General features: G+C 36.6%; 1 protein-coding gene across 4 annotated transcripts in view; it reads left to right on the plus strand.

Moving 5' to 3' along the window:
- Window positions 1-21,477, plus strand: part of Pak1 (p21 (RAC1) activated kinase 1) — a 149,154-nt gene that overhangs the window by 106,318 nt on the left and 21,359 nt on the right. For all 4 annotated transcript variants that reach the window (XM_076843942.2, XM_076843940.2, XM_076843939.2 and 1 more), the window contains exons 6-9: window positions 10,015-10,131; window positions 12,883-13,057; window positions 15,231-15,294; window positions 19,377-19,425. In XM_076843942.2, the coding sequence (XP_076700057.1) occupies window positions 10,015-10,131; window positions 12,883-13,057; window positions 15,231-15,294; window positions 19,377-19,425 (405 nt within the window). The remainder of the gene's footprint in view (window positions 1-10,014; window positions 10,132-12,882; window positions 13,058-15,230; window positions 15,295-19,376; window positions 19,426-21,477) is intronic.

The raw sequence follows: 21,477 nt of genomic DNA on the forward strand, positions 1-21,477 counted from the left end.
GGTCTCTGATTTGATATCAAGCTCTTTGATCCATTTTGAGTTAACTTTTGTGCATGGCGAGAGAAAGGGATTCAGTTTCATTTTGTTGCATATGGATTTCCAGTTTTCCCAGCACCATTTGTTGAAGATGCTATCCTTCCTCCATTGCATGTTTTTAGCCCCTTTATCAAATATAAGAAAGTTGTAATTTTGTGGATTGGTTTCTGTGCCCTCTATTCTGTACCATTGATCCACCTGCCTGTTTTGGTACCAGTACCACGCTGTTTTTGTTACTATTGCTTTGTAGTACAGTTTGAACTCTGGTATCGCTATACCTCCAGATTCACACTTCCTGCTTAGAATTGCTTTTGCTATTCTGGGTCTTTTGTTTTTCCATATGAATTTCATGATTGCTTTCTCTATTTCTACAAGAAATGCCATTGGGATTTTGATTGGCATAGCATTAAACCTGTAGAGAACTTTGGGTATTATCGCCATTTTGATGATGTTAGTTCTGCCTATCCATGAACAGGGTACGTTTTTCCATCTTCTAAGATCTTCTTCTATCTCTCTCTTTAGGGTTCTGTAGTTTTCATTATATAAATCTTTCACCTCTTTTGTTAGGTTGATTCCCAAGTATCTTATTTTCTTTGAGGATATTGTGAACGGAGTGGTTATCCTCATTTCCATTTCAGAAGTTTTGTTGCTGATATACAGGAATGCCTTTGATTTATGCATGTTGATTTTATATCCTGCCACTTTGCTGAATTCATTTATTAACTCTAGCAGTTTCTTTGTAGACCCTTTTGGGTCTGTTAAATATATTATCATGTCATCCGGGCAAATAGCAATAATTTAAGTTCTTTTCCTATTTTTATGCCTTTAATTTCTTTTGTCTGTCTAATTGCTCTGGCTAGTATTTCAAGAACTAAATTGAATAGAAGTGGTGAGAGAGGGCATCCCTGTCTAGTTCCAGATTTTAGAGGGAATGCCTTCAATTTTTCTCCATTTAGAATGATGCTAGCCTGAGGCTTAGCATATATAGCTTTTACAATGTTGAGGTAAGTTCCTGTTATCCCTAGTTTTTCTAGTGTTTTGAACATAAAGGGATGCTGTACTTTGTCAAATGCTTTTTCTGCATCTATCGAGATGATCATATGGTTCTTATCTTTAAGTCTATTGATGTGGTGAATAACATTTATTGATTTCCGTATATTGAACCAGCCTTGCATCCCAGGGATGGATCCTACTTGATCATGGTGCACAATTTTTTTGATATGCTTTTGTATTCGATTCGCCAGGATTTTATTGAGAATTTTTGCATCTAAGTTTATTAGAGATGTTGGTCTGTAGTTTTCTTTCTTTGAAGTGTCTTTGTCTGATTTCGGGATCAGGGTGATGTTGGCCTCATAGAATGAATTTGGAAGAGCTCCTTCTTTTTCTATTTCTTGAAATAGCTTGAAAAGTATTGGTATTAATTCTTCTTTGAAGGTTTTGTAAAACTCTGCTGTATACCTACCACAGTTTCTTTATCCATTCATCTATTGAAGGGCATCTAGATTACTTCTACAGTTTAGCTATTGTGAATTGAGATGCTATGAACATTGATGTGGCTGCGTTACTATAGTATGCTATAAGGAATGATGGGATTTTAATTGGAATTGCATTGAATCTGTATAGCACTTTGGGTAGTATGGCTATTTTGACAATATTAAGTTTACTTTTTAAAGCTGTTCTATTGAGGTATGATTTACAATTTAATTTTAAATGTTAAATTCAGTGATTTTAATAAATGTATAGAGTTGTATAGCCATCACCCCCCCAAATTTTCCTTGTGCCCTTTTACCAAACTCCCATGCTCAGCTACCAGTTGCTTTCTGTCTATAAACTTGCCTTTAGACAGTTTATATAAATTCATATATCATGTAGTCTTTGTGTACAGCTTTTTTTTTTTTACTTAACATAATGCTTTTGAGGTCCATCCATGTATCAGTACTTCATTCCTTTTTATATTTAAATAGTATATAATTGTAAGGATATTTTACATTTTATATATCCCTCATCAGATGATATCCACTTTGACCTGTTTCCACATTTTGCCTATAATGCATAATGTTGTTGTGAACATTTATGTTCAGGCTTTGTGTGGATAAATGCTTTTGCTTCTCTTGGTTATAATATACCTAAGAAGTAGAATTGCTGTGTCATAGGGTAACTTTATGTTTAACTTTTTGTGGAATAGCCAGACTGTTTTCTATCACGTTGGCATCATTTTACATTCCCACCAGCAATTAAGAAGGTTCTAATTTCTCTATCTTTGCCCATACTTGTTATTTTCTGTTTTTTTATTATAGTCATCTTAGTGGGTGTGAAGTAGTATCTCATTGTGGTTTTATTTACATTTCCTAGTGAATAATGATGTCAAGCATCTTTTCGTGTGCTTATTGGCCATTTGTGTTCTTTTTGGAGAAATGTCTTTCCCATTGTTGATCTCTAGTTTAATTCCATTGTGTCAAGTAATATATTTGGAGTGATTTCATTTCTTTTAAGTTTATTGAGACATGTTTATGGCCTAGCATATAATATAGTTTATCTTGGAGAATGATCCATATGTGGTTAAAAGGAATGCTTTGTTTATGTCAGTTATATGTAGAGGTCAGATTGATTGATGGTGTTCAAGTCTTATATATCCTTGCTAATTTTCATTCTTGTTCTATTAATTATTGAGTATAGAGAACTGAAATCTCTAACTGTAATTGAAATATCTATAATGAAATTGCTTTCTTCAATTATGTCATCTCTTGCTTTATACTGTTTTATATGTGTAACTATTGTGAGTTTTTTTTTTTTTGTGTGTGTGTGTGTGTGTGTGTGGGTGTGTATGTGTGTGTGTGATTGAACCCAGGGCACTTAACCACTGTGGTACATTCCCAGCCCTTCTTTATTTTGAGATGGTCTTGCTGAGTTGCTTAGGGCCTTTTAGATTGCTATTGCTGCCTTAGCCTCCCTAATGGGATTACAGGTATGAACCACCGCCTGGCTTGTTTTGACTTTTTTAAAAATATTTATTCTTAAGCTTTAGGTAGACACAATATCTTTATTTTACATTTATGTGGTGCTGAGGATCGAACCCAGTGCCTCATGCATGCTAAGCGAGCACTCTACCACTCTAGCCACAACCCCGCCCCCGCCCCGCCCCTTTTGACTTTTTAATTGTTGCTAAATATCCCTCTTTGTCTATAAAAATATTTCTCTTAACTTTTTTTTAACTTAATGTAGCCATTTAGTTCTTTTATGACTACTGTTTTCATGGTACATATTTTTCCATTGTTGTTCTTTGAACTTATTCATGTCTTTGAAAATGTAGTGTCTCTTATAGATAGCATATGGGTAGATCTTGTTTGTCTTTTATTTTCCTTCCAGTCTGACATTTTCTGCCTTTTGTTGGAGATGTTTTGTTCACTGATATTTAACATAATTATTGTTGTGTCTCAGTTTATTTTTGCCATTTGCTAATTGTTTTATTTATGGATCTTGATTATTTTATTGGAATTCATAGTAGTATTAAATCAAATTTCAATAAAATATAGAAACTTTGCCCAGTATACTTCATTCCATGCACCTTTTTTTGTGCTATTACTATCATTCATAAATGTGTTGTTTATATAAATATGTATACCCTATAGATACATTAAAAGCCCAACAGTACAGTGTTATAATTATTGCTTTATACAATATTATTTTTTTTAAGACATGAACAGAACAAATCTAAAAAGGTATATTTATAGAGTCATGTCAATCCATATGCTTACTATTTCCTCTGCTTTTCATTTTTACTTGTGGATTTGCTATTTTGGTATTATTTCCTTTCAGTTTTATGGGCCTCTTTTAATATTTTGTTCTGCTAGTAATAAATTCTCCTTTTCTTTTTTTATTTTTGCAGAACTGGGGGTTTAATCTAAGTGTGTTCTACTACTAAGCCACGTCCCCAGACCTTTTTATTTTTATTTTAAGACAAGATCTCCCTAAGTTGCTGAGGCTGGTCTTGAATTTACAGCCCTCCTACCTCAGCTTTCCAAGAAGTTGGGATCACAAGCCTGCCCATCATGCCAGCCTCCCTGTCTTTTTCAACCTGGAATGTTTTCATCATCATCTTCACTTATAAATGATATTTTTGTTGGATATGGATTTTTATGATGTCAATTTTTAGAAGCGTTAGCTCTTTGACTATGTCATCACAGTGCCTTCTGACCTCCATTATTTCTAATAAGAAGTTTTAACTGATTTTTAACGTATACTCAGCCTTTTATATCCAAGGATTTCACATCTATGATTCAACCAACTATGGGTCAAAAATATTCTGGTGAAAAACTGCTTCTATTTTTAACATGTATAGACCCGATATAATACAGTATAACACATTTACATAGTGTTTGCATCATATTAGGTATTATAAGTAACCTAGAGATGATTTAAAGCAAAGTATATCAGCCATAGGAATTATGGCACATGGGGCGTGATTTACTTGCAAGGCCTTGCATTACAAAGAGTAAAGAAAGTATGCTGAAGAAGGTATTTAGGTTATATGCGAGTTCTGTGCTGTTTTATATAAGGCACTTGAACATCCACAGGTTTTCATATCCACTGTGGCTCCTGGAACCAATTCCCGACTGTTACTTTGAGAGAGAACTATATCCTGATCAGAAGTCAGCTATTAATCGTATTGATTTTGTGCATGATGTCATTTTTCTCTTGCTGTTTGGAGATCTTCATTGTGTCTTTGGCTTTTAGCAGTATTATCATGTGTCTAGGTTTGGATCTTTCTGTGGTTATCCTAGTTGGGATTTATTGAGGTTCTTAGAACTGTACCTTACTTTTTTTTTTTTTTTTTAATACCAGAGATTGAGCCCAGGGATGCTTAAACACTGAGCCACATTCACAGTCTGTTTGTTTTAATTAAAAATTTTTAATTTTGAGACTGTGTCTTGCTAAGTTGCTTGGGACCTTGCTGTGTTGCTGAGGCTGGCTTTAAACCTGTAATCCTCCTGTCCCAGCCTCCCAAGCCACTGGGATTACAAGCTTGCGCCAATGTGCCTGTTATTTCTTTTTCTTTTCTTTCTTTCTTTCTTTCTTTTCTTTTTAAAGAGAGAGAAAGAGAGACAGAGAGAGAAAGAAGATTTTTTTAATATTTATTTTTTAGTTTACGGTGGACACAACATCTTTATTTATTTATTTTTTTATGTGGTGCTGAGGATCAAACCCAGCACCCTGCGCATGCCAGGGGAGCGCGCTACTGCTTGAGCCACATACCCAGCCCTGCCTGTTACTTCTTTAGATATATTTTTCTGCTCCATCTTCTTCTTTATCAGGGATTCCTGTTTTATGTGTATTGGTGTGTTTTATGTTGTTCCAAAGTTCTTTGATGATCTCTTAGCTTTTCTTCAATCTTCTTTTTTTTTCCCCTCTGTTCTTAAAATTGGATAATTTCTATGGGCTCATTTTCAAATACACTTATTCTTTCTTCTGCCATATAGAGTCTGTTGTTTATCTTCTCTAGTGAGTTTTTAATTTATTACTTTATTCTTAACTCTAGTATTTCCATTTAGTTCTTCTAAAGGAATTTCAACTGAGAGTCCGTTAATACATTGTTGTTATATTTTCTTTTTAATTCTTAAAACATGGTTCCTTTTAGTTCTTTGAATGTATTATTATACTGATTTGAAATATTTATTTCTAAATGCAACATTTGGAGAGTCAGAAAATTTTTGTTAACTGCTTTTTTCCCTCTGAGTGTATTCTGCACGTGTCTTGTAATTTCTTACTGTAAACTCAGCATTTTTGATAATATTCTGTACCAGTTCCAGATACTGGTTTTTTATTCCCTGGAGGTTATTGGCTTTATATTAATTTTCTAGGAATGAATCTGTAAAATATGTCTCTATTGGTATATGTATATTGATGTTTCTGCTCAGTTTTTTGGTTTGGTTTTTAGTATTATTTTAATTTTATAGCCTGGATTTTCAGAGTCTCCTTGCTGTGTCTGCTTAGCTTAATGGCTAATTATTGGACAGTTGTGCTCAAAAACTTAAAGTAAATCAAGTTTCTTTGCTCTGCTGATGGATTTGTGTTTAGGTAGTAGAGTATTCTACTATATTTTCTGTCATTTCTGTCCAGTTTTTATTTTATGTTGGGCCCCTTTGAATCTTTTATTTGCATGTATACAGCCAGGCTTGTGTGACTGTTGTGGGACCTTTCTAGTGTCTGCTGTGTCTGTGAGCAACCTCAGTCAGAAATTTGTTTGTCCTACTCAGGATTGCAGCTTCAGGCTAACAGAGCTGAGCAGTTGGCCCTCCTCTCATGCTTTCACATTTGGAAGTTGCCTCTGCTGATAGTGTCACAGGGCACAGCTCAAAATGAAAGTAAGCAATTTCATACCATGCCAATATAGCCTACAGTGCCCTTGTGGAACACCTACATTGCTGGAGCTGGAGGTGTGGTGGATGGGAGAAGCCTAAACCAGAATTTCAGGGATTCTCACCATTTCTACCAGAAACACAGCAGTTTTTAATCATTGACATTTCTCAATATTTTGTATTCTTTTGTTGGGTTTCTAGTATATTGAAATGTTTTTGTAAATTTTGACCAGATTTATAGTTGCCTTTTGGGGAGAAGAATTGCAATCTCTCTGTCATATCTGGCAGTACTTTTATAATCTTTAAAAAATAACAAAACCAAAAAGCTGGGCACATTGGTATTTGCTTGTAATCACAGCTACTAGGGAGGCTGAGACAGGAGGATCACAAATTAATAGCCAGTCTGAGCAACTTAGTGAAACTCTTCTTAAAGAGAGAGAGAGAGAGAGAGAGAGAGAGAGAGAGAGAGAAGGAGAGAGAGGGAGAGAGAGAGAGAGAGAGAGAGAGAGAGAGAGAGAGAGAGAGAGATTGGCTGGGGGACTAGGGATTTAGCTCAATGGTAGAGCATACTGGGCTTAATCCCCACTATAGATGATAGAGAGAGAGATAGATAGATGAGTAAATAAAAGAACCAAGAACTAGGATCCAGAGTTACAGTTGCAAATTTTCTTTGGTGCTTTTTTTACTGTTTTGTTATAAAATAGGAATTTGGATTTTATTACCTATGATAAAGAATCTTTCCTCTTTATTTGTGGTAAATTAATAAAGTACTTTAAAAAGCAAAATAAAGGGTTGGGGCTGTAGCTTAGTGGTAGAGTGCTTGCCTCACATATGTGAGGCATTGGGTTCAATCCTTAGCACCACATAAAAATAAGTAAATAAAGATATTGTGTCCATTTACAACTAAAAGAAATATTTTAAAAAGCAAAATATATATAGATTTCATCACTATTCTGCTTGTTGTCCTCCAGTGGCTTCTTATTCTAGGCATACTTTCCAAAGTTTTTATCATGGTTCCAGTGACTTTATGTAATCTGGTTCCTAGCTTACTTTCTAGTCTTGTTCCTTTCTGTTAGGGTCTATAAACAAGTCAAGATGGCGCCTGGCATTTTGCCAGAGGAAGTGGTTTGTGAAGTAATGCCAGCAAGCCATTAAGTGTGGAGATTCCTTATTGGTTGACTGCTGTAGTTAGTTTATGTTAATTAAGATAAGCTGTGTGGAATGTATATATACCCCTCCGGTCCTACAATAAATGGCTCTCACTCCTGCTGTATCAATGTACACAAGTTGTTCGTCACCCCCTGGTTATTTTGCTGCAGCCGGACTGCGGCACCTTTCCTTGATTCCTCTTGCTTATTGTTACAGCCACTTAGGTAGAATTCCTAGAGGTTGTGGGAACATAGGCAAGCATGTTTTTATCTCAGTTTTATTTTCCCCCATCTCCTAGGAATCTCTGTTTCCCACAGAGCTTATGGCTTGCTTTCTCAATTCATTCAGATCATTTCTTACCATGGCATCTCATTAGAGAGGACTTTCTATGACTGTGCTTTCTAAAGTAGTGTTTTCCCCATCCCTCAGTCTCTACTGCCATACGTTTATCTTATTACCACCTCATACTATAGTGGCTGTTTTGACTGTATTCTCTTCTAGAATGTAAGCCATAGAACCAGGGACCTTGTTTATTTTTTTCTTCGGTAGAGATCCAAAACCTAGAATAGAACCTGGCATACAGCTAATGGATGGATGGATGGATGGATGGATGGGTAAAGGTGGGTGGATGCATGATGAATTGGACTTTCTGATTTTGTTTAAAATAGAAGTTTGTGGTTATTGGATATAGTAAGTTTTAGAAAGCCAGCAAACCTAGTGTTTATAGTATACACCAGTGGAGTCCCAGGCTTACCAGATGATGAACACTTTATGTTCTTCATTAATTTTTTTTTTTTTTTTTGAGTACTGGAGATTGAACTCAGGGCCAATTGACCACTGAGCCACATCTCCAGCGCTATTCTGTGATTTATTTAGAGACAAAGTCTCACTGAGTTGCTTAGTGCTTTGCTTTTGTTGAGGCTGGCTTTGAACTTATGATCCTCCTGCTTGACCTTCCGAGCTGCTGGGATTATAGGCATGCACAACCACATCCAGCTTCTTCATTAAATTTTGCTTGGTGAAATAGTAAGGAGAAAAGGAATTAGAATAGAAAAATACCAGAATATATGCTTTGACAGGGATGAATTTTAGAACTGAAAGTGACTTATATTCACTTTCAAAATTACACTGCCTTCAATTTATATCACTCTTCTTCCTTCACATTGCTCAAGTGATGAAACTTCAGACCAAGAAGATAGACCATATTGCCTGTGGTCACCACAGTTAATTGGTTATGTGTCCTGCAACTGTCATATTTTAAATTATGCCCCATATTGGAGGTCCTGTGAGAATCTAGGAGATTTCCCATTCCCCTTAGTATAACAGATATAGCTCTAGTCCAGTATTCCTTATTTCTTCCATTTATCCCATGTCTTCCTGACTCTTGGGTTTCTTTTCTCAGAGGCCCATGTGGTAGGTAGAAGGGGAATTCATCCTCTTTCTTTCTCATACCAGATGGACATGGACCATCTTTTTTATCTTTGTACTTTTATGTCAACGGTGTCCATCACAGTATCTTACTGAGTACAAAGTATATGCTCTGAAAATATGTGAAACTTTTGAATTATATCAGTATATATTAAAGGGTTCCTATTGCCTAAATGGTTCTAATGCTAGAAAATTTTTATCACAAATCTAGTTTTAGAATCACTTTGTCTCTTGAGACTGTGTGATTAACAGTAATAGTATATTACTTTTGCCTGTATCTGACCTAAAATCTTCTAGTTCTGGTATAGTTTGCGTAGAAAAATCAAGTTACTACAGATTTAAAGCAGATCTAGACCTCTTCTTTTTTTTTTTTTTTTTTTTTGTACTGGGGATTGAATCCAAAGGTGCTTAACCACTGAGCCACATCCTCAGCCCTTTTTGTATTTATAGACAGGGTCTTGCTGAGTTGCTTAAGGCCTCACTAAGTTGCTGAGACTGGTCTTAAACTTGTGATTCTCCTGTAACAGCCTCCTGAGCTGCTGGGAATACAGGTGTGTGCCACCCCACCTGGCTCTAGAACCTCTTAAAAATTTTCTTTCCAGTGTTGGGGATTGAACTCAGAGCCTTGAACTTGCTAGACAAGTGCTCTACCACTGAGTTACACCTTCAGTCCCCAAAACTGATCTAATTATGGTACTGGTAAAGTTCATCTCAGGGCAGGTGAGAGGCTTAGTGAAGTAGATAGAATCCAGTTTGTGGATTCGATCCTGATGTTCTGTGTCTTGAGACTGAGACAAGGGCTTCTTATGACATAATGGGTCCAGGAGGTTGGTAAAAAGGAGAGGACAAAAGTCTGTTCAGAGAAGTGATGGCTTAAGAAAGAAAAGCTGACTGAGTACCTGAGACTGGCTACGCAAATGTGGAAAGTTTAGAGGCCAATATACATTTCACAAGTGATATCAGATGAGGTTTCTTCTGGGGAACTGGCAATCCTGATATCTATATAAACGGAACCAGATAAATTTGGCCTTTTTTCTCTACATAGAATGTGAAGACTGTGTCCGAGACCCCTGCAGTGCCACCAGTTTCAGAAGATGAAGATGATGATGATGATGCTACTCCACCCCCAGTGATTGCTCCACGCCCAGAGCACACAAAATCTGTGAGTCTGTGGGGACCTGAACAACTTTCTGATTTATTAGAATGAGAAGGGGAAAAGTGGATTAGTATTGAGACCTAGAAGTTTAATATTCTTGTAGGGATTCTTAGATTTTGGAGATAGTGAAATCATTAAACACCTTTTCTGACAGTATTTTTTATGTGATTAAAGACAAGAAGGTATATTTATTTTTGGTTTGCAGATAGTCCCACCATATCCTATTTAATTGGTGTTTATGTCAGCCCAGCTTTGGTATACTCTGTTTGTTCTCCACCGATAGCACAGGAAGATACATAGAATTGGTGTAACTTAGTTCAGAGCTAAAATAAATTATTCCAGTCTCCTGGGAAGCAACAAATTGTCTTGCTACAGATCTTTTTCTTCTCTGTTAAATGTGCAGCATTCAGCCTCTTACATCAACATTGATGATACTGACAGACCCAAGAGAATTTATAAATACATTAGTGCTATTAATATACTGTACAGCAGGAGTGCATTTTGATGCCGGATGTTGGCAATGATTTCTTTTAACTTCCTTTGAGGTTCTTGCAGCTCAGAATAGTCAAAGTCCCTATGTCTTCACTTTGCAGTCTAGTTCCTGTGGATTTTACTTGATTTAGCATCATTGAACACTGACCTGCCATCAGATGATAGACTACAAATGTTTCTTTGTTTGGGCTTTTTATTATGAGAGTTCCATAAGGAGAGAAACGTCTAGGACTTAAGCTCTCTGGTAATGCAAAAACAAAAGGCTCTCTGAAAGAGAGCATTCAGAAAGTGTTCAGGCAGAAGTTGGTTGAATGAATATAGGAAATATAGTGGAAGAAATTTGAGGGGGTTAGATGACCACTTAGAGTGAGAATTTGTGAACAGAATCTACAGAATCACCTGTCTATAGGTCACAAAATCACCTTAAGGAAAAATGGGCTTTAAAAGTAAATGTTGGAGAATCACACCCTTTGGGACAGGAGTCTCCTGTGTTTCTCTTTTGCTAGCAAAACAATAAACTGTCTTTTTCCTTTTTTTCAAGGAAAAAAAAAAAGTAAAAGTTGTCAGAATATCTCACATTGAGCTAATTGGTTTATAAGCATATTCATTTAAAACATCCCCTCTATACCTTGAACTCTTCTGAAATAGAGGCAATCTATATATATGTACTTTTAGTACTTAACATAGTTCTTGACAGATTTCAAAGTGCAGTAAATATTGAATAAAGGAATGGATTGATAAATTTGATTTCATGGCATTCCTTTCTGAATAGGTATTGTTGACTACTAATTTATAGAAGAAGCAACTGAGATTTGGGGAGATAAATTGATATCTCCACAGCTATTTAGTAAGCAAAAGAGCCAGGATTTGAAAGCAGGTAATTAACCCCAAATCCCAGTTGTTTTCTACCATACACAGTGGCATTTTTGTGTGTGCAGACCTGTGCTGAAAGCCAGATAAGGAGAATATTAGAAAAGGAAAAGTCAGGGTTTTATTTGTTGTTGTTATTGTTTTGTTGTTTTCTTTTTCCTCTCAAGGAGCCATATCAGGAGAAGCAGAGATATAGGACAAGGAGTATAGTTGTAAATGCCTGGAATAGAGTTTGTCTACATGTACGAGAATAGGAAATTGAGAAATCATTATGCTAGAGTAGTCAGGAAGTCAGACCAGCTGAAGGATCTCATTTATTTATTCATCAATTCCATCAAACATTATCTTCATGCTTACTTAGGTAGGTAAGTGGTTAGATAGAAGAACTCAGAATGAGTAACATACATTCTGTGTCCTCATAGGATAAACTATCTAAAAGATAAGTATGATATTTTTCATGACAAAATCTGATAAATACTTTGAAGCAACTCCTTGGGAAAGGAAGTGTAATTTAGGATTGTTTCTTTTGAAATAGTGTACAGTTTCTCATTTCATGTTACTTTTATCCGTTTCTTTTGTCACTTTCTTACCTCCTTTACCAGAATGAGAGTATATGGGCAGTGTTTTATATGGGATTAGGCTTAGAGTAGATTTGCAATAAATGTTTGTTAAGTAATGAATGAATAAGAAATAGTATCTTCAGAAGCTAAATTTTAAGCGCTTAATTTCTACTGGGAATAATTCTAATCATTTCACTCATCAATGTATTTTTATAACAAAGGTGTAAGATAGGCATCATATCACCATTTTACAGATGAGGGAACTCAAGTACAAAGAAAAGTAGCCTGCCCAAAGTCATGCATATGATAAGAATAAGAGTTGGGATTTAAGCCCAGGTAGTCAAATTCGTGAGTCTGTGTTCTAAATCACCCTACTGCCTCTTGAAGAACAAGAGTAGTCCTTCTCTGTAAGGGTTCAGTCTAATGAGGGAGTAACAAAGTGGCAGAAAATGTTAAGTGTTATTAGCAGTACAGAGTGCTATGGGAATAGAGAATTTCATTTCATCTTGGGAAAACATATTACAGCTGAGAAAGATTTCCATCTAATGATGGAATCTCCTCTAGATAATTTCTACTGAGAGTTGCATAGCCCTTTCAAGTATCATCAGTGCTGAAACTCTCACTAATCCCTGTTATATACATTGAGAGAAAGGAAGGCTATTTCACCCCAAGCAGATGGGCCTAGGCACAGAGGAAGAATAATACAGATTTTGAAATATGAGAAAGAATGAATTTGGGGCAATTTATTCTGTGGATATTCTAACTGCTCATGTGGAAGATGTTTCTCTATGCTAACAAAGGCTGGCTTTGTCCAAATTTTACACCAATAATGCAGGTATACACACGGTCCGTGATTGAACCACTTCCGACTACTCCAACTCGGGATGTGGCTACATCTCCCATTTCACCTACTGAGAATAACACCACTTTGCCAGATGCTTTGACCCGGAATACTGAGAAGCAGAAGAAGAAGCCTAAAATGTCTGATGAGGAAATCTTGGAGAAATTACGTAAGGACTTTGTAGTTTTCTGAACCTCCCTTTTGTCTGTGACTGGTCAAACATAGAGATGGCATTCTATTACTATAAAAGATCTTGATCCTAGGTTAGGATAGTGTAACTGGCTGGCTATACTTGGTGCCATAGCCTTGCAGATTGTACTTGTCTTCACCCTGCCCTTCCACCTCACTTACCTGTCTCATTAGCTCTGATTGGCTACCATATTAGGATGGAGATGTGATAGGAGAGAATGTGGATAGCTCATTTTGAGGGCAAGGCAACTCTTATCCCTAGGCATGTCATGGAGATAAGTAGCTTTTATCCAGTAATAATGTAGGAAAGTGTGTTGAGAAAGATGGATGCCTTGCCTATACCTGATGGAAAGCGTGCTATGATTAATAACAGATGTTTATCATTGACTTAGAAGAAGACAGATCTGCCATCATGGTTGCAGGAGAGAAAGGAAGAGAAGCCCAACATTTGTGAACTGTACTATGGAATCAAACGACTAGCAGGATGTTTTCTTGATTTTTTTTTTTTTTCATTTAATTCTCATGTTAACCCTGTGAAGACAGACATTATGGTCCTTGTTTTTAAAGTTAAGGTTTTTTAGTCCCAAAGAGGCTAAATATCCTGACCCAAATCACAACTAGGAAGTGGCAAGGCTGAGATTAGAACACAAGCATATAAGACTAGGCATGGTGGCATATGTAATCCCAGCAACTTGGGAGGCTGAGGCAGGAGGATAGCAAGTTTGAGGCCAGCCTGAGAATTATAGCAAGATCCTGTCTCAAAATAAAAAATTAAAAGGGGTAGGGCTGGGGATATAGCTCAATTGGTAGAGTGCTTGCCTTGCATGCATAAGGCCTTGGGTTCAATCCCCAGCACCACAGGAAAAAAAGTGGGGTGGGCTGGGAATGTGGATCAGTTGTAAAGTGCCCCTGGATTCAGACCTCAATACCAACCAAACAAACAACAACAACAAAAATTGAACACAAGCTTATATTCTTATGAATAGAGCTCCTTGCCTCTTTCTGTGAGTGGACACTTCCATTTCACTCTATTTTAGCAGCCAGAAATGAGGGTAGTCTGTTTCTGTTTCCATAAAAGGCAGAACTATACTAAGGGAAGGACTAGGTTAATCTATTGACTTGGAAAAATCATTTGACAAGGGCCTTGGATTTATTCACTGTACCTACTTACGTCCAAAGAGGCTTTTGTATGACTTATTTGGCCAAGTTTGCAAACTAGCATTGCTTTCTAATGCTCTAGTTAAGCAGCTCTTTACTTCTTCCTGATAATTGTTTGACTTTTTAACAAATTTTGCTCTTAAAAATTGCCCTCGCCTGGGGCCCTCATCAAAGATTAAGTAAAAGCCACTTACCTAGTCATTATTTTACTCCTATATAGATCTTGTTCCCTAAACCAACCAACTAACCCCCCCCCCCCACACACACACAGAAAAGCATACTGTGGACAGAGACTAAAAACCAAATTCCTAATCTTATCTCTGACACCAGTTTGCTGTGTGATCCTCTGTGATCCTCGGGAAGGAGATTCCCTTCCCTGGGTCTCAGTTCCCCTCTAGAATTCAAGTTGTGAAACCCACTGAGTTCTTTCATACCACTGTGTCTTTGCACTTGAAGTATCCTGTTTTAAACTTCTCAGCTTTCTCTCCCTGGCTGGCCTTCTACTTATCCTGTAAAAGTTGGCCCAGATGGCACCTTTCTGGAGTCTTTCCAGTCTCTTTTTTTGTATCTCTTTCTATATCCCATTGGTATTCATCACAGCAATTATTATGTTTTATGGCATTTTATGCTTACTTGTCTATCTTTTCCATAAGATTGAGCTCCTTGAGAGACTTTCTTAACTGTGCCTTATCTGTTTATTCCTATGACTTGGTACATATCATGAATAAACATTTATTAAATGAATTAAAAAATTAATATGAATGGCTCTTAGGAGTTTAGAAATGGAATAGATTACTATGAATAAAAGCAGTCAAGGAGATGAAACCTTGGGTTGGGCTTCATTGAGGAAAAGCTATGAGCTTGCTTAGTTTGCTTTTCGGGAATTAGAGACACTTCTTTAATCCTTGTCAACTCCAGGGGTTGAGGGGCACATGGGGTCTGTTTTGTGTCTTGATCTGGAAAAAAATGATTCATGGTCTCTGTTTCTTTCAAAGGGAGCATAGTGAGTGTGGGCGATCCTAAGAAGAAGTATACACGGTTTGAGAAGATTGGACAAGGGTTAGTAGGGGCATTTTCTTTTCCTGGAGAAATGACTTAAAACTGTGTATGTTAGCATATAAGATTCTGCTGTGTTTTGCCTCTCATGAACTTTGTTCTTCTTTCTTTACCTCCCCCTCTGGAGGTGTTATGTCAGGCTGACATCAGGTTTGGTACTGAGAATTATGCTTAAGATGAGAGATGTGCTATTCGTTGACCATATTGCAAAAAATTCCCCTGCAGTGAGAGTAAGAGAACCATTTTTATTTAACACAAAACTAGTTTCCTAAATTATAGTTGGTGCCAAGACCTATTAGCACTAATATGAAATGAAAAACCCAGAACTACAGATCTTTCTGCTAGTGTAGTAGCACCTGTTTTTCTAGGTGGCTGACAGAATCTCTTCATCTGGGTTCCTTTTTTGCAACTTATATGCTGCCCTTAGTGCCCTGAACTCAGCAAATTTTAACTGAGTTCTTTTCATGTGCTAGTCTTTATGAGTACAGCTCATCATCAGTGCTGAAATCTCTGCCTTTAAGGAACTCAGGTCAATAGAAGGAGATAGACAAAGAATTACAATATATTGTGCTAAGTCCTTTAAAAGTATTTGGCCATTGGGGCTAGGGTTGTGACTCAGTGGAAGAGCACTTGCCTAGCATGTGCGAGGCACTGGGTTCAATTTTCAGCACCACAAATAAAATAAAGGCCCATCAAAAACTAGAAATTTTTTTTAAAAAAAGTATTTGGCTATTATTTTGAGCCCCAAAAGCAATACATAAAAGGTCAGATCTGGTATGATTTTATTTATATGAAATCCAAGAACAGGTAAAACTACTAAATAGCAGTGGAAGTCAGAATAGTGATTACTTCTGAGGGAGGGATAGTGGGAAAGAAATATGAAGGAACTTTAGGGGAAACTCTTGGCAGTGAACAAAAATCAGCAAGTGTTACACTTAAGATTTGTGCAAATTACTCTAGAAAAATTACATCTCTGCATGAAAATAATGAGATTTCTGCATATTACCAAAAGAGCTGAAATTTAAGGAAAAAAACCCATAAACCTGACTTATTGTAGGCTCTGAATGTTAGTGGAACAGAAGCATTGTTGCTAATGAAGTCATTGAAAATTTTCGGTTTTAAATTCTTTCTTATAATTTTCCTTCTGAAAATAGGAGAAGATTGCATAATGTAGGAATGTTATGATTATGTATCATTTCTATAAGGTACATATGTTATTTACGTATAATGTTTAGTTTAATCCTCAAGACAACTTAGGGTTGAGTGGATCTTACATTTTTTTTCCTGATCCCATTGTTTTTCCTACTAGATATACTTTTGTGAGTCTGAACTGGTATAAGTTGAGAAGAAATCATTTTGCTTGCTTCAGGGTAATATAGAAGACATTTCCTTTAGGTAGTTAAACGGAGACCTTAAGAGTGTAGGCAAAAAGGTACATGGACAAGTGTGGACAAATCAAATCCCTTCTCTGAATTTGAATTTCTTTGTCTGTAAAGGAAGAAGGAATTGAAGGATTGTGGATTAATGGATTCTCACTTTCACATCTGTAAAAAGTTTTTCTTTTTAATAGCTGTATGAGATCTATTCAAAACTTTCTTTCCTTCTTACTTGACAGATCTGTTATAGCTAAGGCAAAAAGAAAATATTTATTAAGCACCTATGCTAATGTTTCTGCATACCATAATTTAAAAAATATAAATGCCACCCCAATATGTTGAATTTGTACTATAATAATTTTTGCTTGCTTTTTTTCCCCCCCAGTAAGAGCTGAAGTTTATTATACTTCAAACCTGGTGTTCATATGCCTTGACATATGAGAAATAATATATGACTCAATATGATTTCAAGGTAGAAATAATTATGTACTAACCAGTGAGCTTAGTAGCTTTCTAGAACTTTGTAAACATGGCAACATAGTCCAATCTCCTGAAACTTGAGCATGTTTGTCCTTTAAGAATGTTGCATCTGGGGCTGGGGTTGTGGCTCAGTGGTTGAGCACCCCCCCTAGCATGGGTGAGGCACGGGGTTCGATCCTCAACCCCACATAAAAATAAATAAAATTGTGTCCATCTACAACTAAAACAAAAAATCAAAAAAACAAAAGAATGGTGCATCTGGTCAGGTGCAGTGGTATATGCCTGTAATCCTAGCAAGTAGCGGGGCCGATGCAGGAGGATTGCGAGTTCAAGGCCAGCTTCAGCAACTTAGTGAGACCCTCAGAAACTTAGCAAGATCCTGTCTTAAAATAAAAAATAAAAAGGACTGGGAATAGTTCAATGGTAAAGCACCCCTGGGTTTAATTCTCCATATGAAAAAAAAGAAAGAAAGTACATCTGATAGGATCAGGAGGGGTATGGGAAGAAGATAGATACCCACTTTGTGGCAGAGGATGGCCAGGGATTGGATGATAAAGCAGTGAAGAAATAACTGCCAGTGCAAATAAGCCATTCCTCATTTGATAATCAATATCTTATGATCACAGTTTCCAGTTATATAGCGGGACTCCCAACTAAAGAGTGGTGGTTAGGGAGCTGGTGATCATAATTTCTAGCTGGAAGGCATACTTAAAAGTGTCCTGATTTCTCTGGGAAGTATAACCTCAGGTCTTCAGTGAATGCATTCTTGTAAAAGATCAGAATTCAGAATGTCTTCGAATTACATCGTGTATACCTGACATGGCCTGCGTATATATGTTGTAATTACTCATGTACAGATACACAGGATTTGTGTTTATAGGCATAGAATGAGGGTTTTAGTTCTTTCAAATGAACACAATTACTTTCCTAGCATTATTTCTAGCATTTCTTTCTCTTACCCCACCCTGTTTGTGTGTGTGTGTGTGTGTGTATATATATATACTTGCATGTACATATATGTGTGTCTAGTGGGGTTATTCTTATCTTGGGGTGGGGTAGAAATATCAAATTTTCTGTGAATATGTATATTTGAACAAGTATATTTAATATCATTTTATGGTGAAAAATGAAAACTAAAAATTGATGTTCTCTTGGCAGGAAAAATGATTGAAAAGCACAGTTTCAAAAGGTCATAATATCATAAAACATCAGTGGAAAGGGTACTTCAAGATTATTTTAGAATATTCAGTGTGGTTTTTCAAGTTTTATAGTTTTTTGGTGTAAATTTTAATTGAAGATAACATGCATAAGCAAACAAATCAATGAATTTTCAAAAAATGAACATACCCATGTAACCAACATCCAGATTAAGAAAGAAAACATTACTAACTGGGCATGGTGGTACATGCCTATAATCCCAGCTATTGGGGAGGCTGAGGCAGGAGGACTGCACATTTGAGAGCAGCCTCAACAACTTGGTAAGACCTGTCTCAAAATTAAAGGGCTGGGGATATAACTCAGTGGTAAAGTACCTCCCTAGCATGTGTGAGCCCTGGGTTCAATCAGTAGTAGAGAGGGAGAAGGAGACAACTGGGGGGGACCCAGGAAAGAAAGAGAACATTATTGACACCTCACAAGTTCATATATTTTTTTGATAAATATAAATAAGCCATCTACTCTGCCTCATTCTGAAATTCTCCCTAGGAGGCTTTCCTATCCCACCTCACTCCCAGTTGAAAATCACAGATTTAATTCTGTCCTTGTTTACAGATGAAGAGTTTAAAGCCACAAGAGATAGCAACTTGCCAAGAGTGGTAAAGAAGAGGAAGGCAAACAGGAGCAAGAAACTTATGTACTTGACACCTATCATATTTTATTTTAGTCACGTGAACTAATTGATTTAAATTCTTATATTCATATTATGAAAGAGAAAAATGAAGCTCAGAGAAGTTACATAACTTGCTCAAGATCGGATAGCTAGTAAATATTAGGTAGAAGTTCTAGATTGAAACTCAGGTCAGTTGACCAGTAGAGCCTCTGTTCTCTTTACATTCACATATTGCCTGTCAAATATGAGGATTGGGAGGGCTGTGAACGGGGCAGGGGGGGATTATTTTTGCTGTAATTATTATTAACTTAAACTGCCAGATTGTGTATAGAGCTGCATTTAACAAATGGTACTTTATTAGAAAATCTGTATTTTTCTCTCTCTCTCCCTGACCTGTTCAGTGCTTCTGGCACTGTGTACACTGCAATGGATGTTGCCACAGGACAGGAGGTAAGTAGACACCACCAGCTCTTTCGTTTCTATTGTTTTTTTTTTATGGTTTTTTTTTTTTTTAATTTTTAGCCTTTCTTAGCTCAATAAGGACATTTCTAGTTTCTATCTATATCATACTAGAACCAAATAGCATGAGGAGACAAATATTTTGGAAGTTTTCTGCAGTTACAATATGGAGAACAGGTTGGAAAAGGTAAGAGAGGACCAGGTGAGTCAGGAGGTACTTCCAGGTGAAAGATGATTGTTTAGAGTAAGTTAATAGCATAGTATAGAATGATAGAAGTAGATAGATTTGAGGGATCATTTACAGGTAGATTTGATAGGATTTGGTGATGGACTGAATGAGAGAATGTCTTACAAGTGTGGTATTCAAGGACAAAGAAAAGGGGTATAAGTGTAGTTAGGAGGTTGGATCCTGCCTGAGAGGCTTTCTTTTAGCACTGCCTAGTGAATAATTGCTTATACAGACTTGGTGCTTGAGGGAGAAATCTATTAAAGGAGATTTAAGCCCATGTCTGTTGCCTCCTCATCTAATGGTTCTGCTGTTACTCTGTGCCCAGGATATGACTGGATACTAGAGTCCTCATTTATCTGGAGGCACCTCTTTGTCCTCATTTCATTAAGCCAGGAGAACCCGGACCTTATTGCTTAAAACTTACTGACCCAAGATATAATCTATAGCAGAAGAACAATATGAAGGGAATATAGAGCTCTTGGGATTTCTTCATAGTTTAGTCTTTGGCTGAAGATCAGGAATGTTGGCAGGTGGGCTGGGAGAATTTCTTAGTCCAAAGAGTGCTGGAACCCAGAAATTGAGAGAGGCACCCTCTCTTCCAGTGAAAGTAGAGTTGGCCTCCTCAGAGTGAGGCTTCTAGAAACACACTTGTATATTTTTTTCCATTAATCAAATGTTTTCTTTTTAGATATACATGACAGCAGAGTGTATGTATTTTGACATACTATATGTACATGGCCACTTATATAATTTTGATGATTGAAACATTCTGGTATCCTGGAAAAGCAGTGTCTAATAGGGGAGCACATAGTTCACTAAACTCTTGTTAGGTTTTTGCAAGCGTTAAAGCTCCATCTAGGGTAAGTCAACTTTAAAAATCACCATTAGAGATAAACATATATTCATTGTTCTTTGAGGTGAGAATCCAAAGACATAGATGCTTATCTTAAACTATTTATATTACTTTGGGTAAATTCATTTGATCTCCCTGAGCCTGAAAATTTTACTTATTTATAAAAAGTGTATAATAACATATACCTGACAAAAGTGTTGAAAGAATTCAGTAAAGGAGTGTTTGTGAAAATACATCATAAATTTAAGAACCACTATCTTTATTTATATTCTACAAAGTATTTACTGAGCTTTTGCTTTATGCTGTACCTTGTGCTCAGAACTATATAAAAGATTCAGTCTTATGCAAGCACTGCAACATTAAGATCATAAGTAAATGTAAAACACCATAATTTCCATGGTATAAATATATAAGTCTTATGGAGTTGACAGAATCTGCCTTAAAGTAAAATAGTGGTGAGGAAAGGAAGTATTAGCATGCCAGTTTTAAAGACAGTGAATTTGATGCCAAGATGGAAAAAAAATTAAAAAGATTATACCAATCCTAAAAAGAACCCTATGAGATAGGTGATGTTATCACCTTTTTATTGGTGAGGAGTGTTCCAGAAGTGTAAATAACTTTTTTTTTAACAGGTTGTGCTAACAGCAATTAGCAAGGACTGGATTATAATCTTTTAACTCCTAGTTCTATGCATTTTGGGCTGCAAAGCCACCACAGAATTGAGATTAGATGCTAGGGTCTCTTCATGTCATGTTTCTTAGGCATTACAGCCCTTGATATGGGAGACAGGCAAATGATGGGACTGGGGAGGCAGGGAGAACTCCTAGAAGCCCTGGAAGCTGCCTGTGTGAGGAGCTGGCTATAGGAAAAAGAAACTGGACTTCATTGTGTGCCTGCCTTGTGGTTACAAAACTATGAATGGAACAAATCCATTAGGTTGGCTAATGCAGTGTGATGAGGA

Source organism: Callospermophilus lateralis, chromosome 2 (genome assembly GCF_048772815.1).
Source record: "Callospermophilus lateralis isolate mCalLat2 chromosome 2, mCalLat2.hap1, whole genome shotgun sequence".
NCBI classification, from domain to species: Eukaryota; Metazoa; Chordata; class Mammalia; order Rodentia; family Sciuridae; genus Callospermophilus; species Callospermophilus lateralis.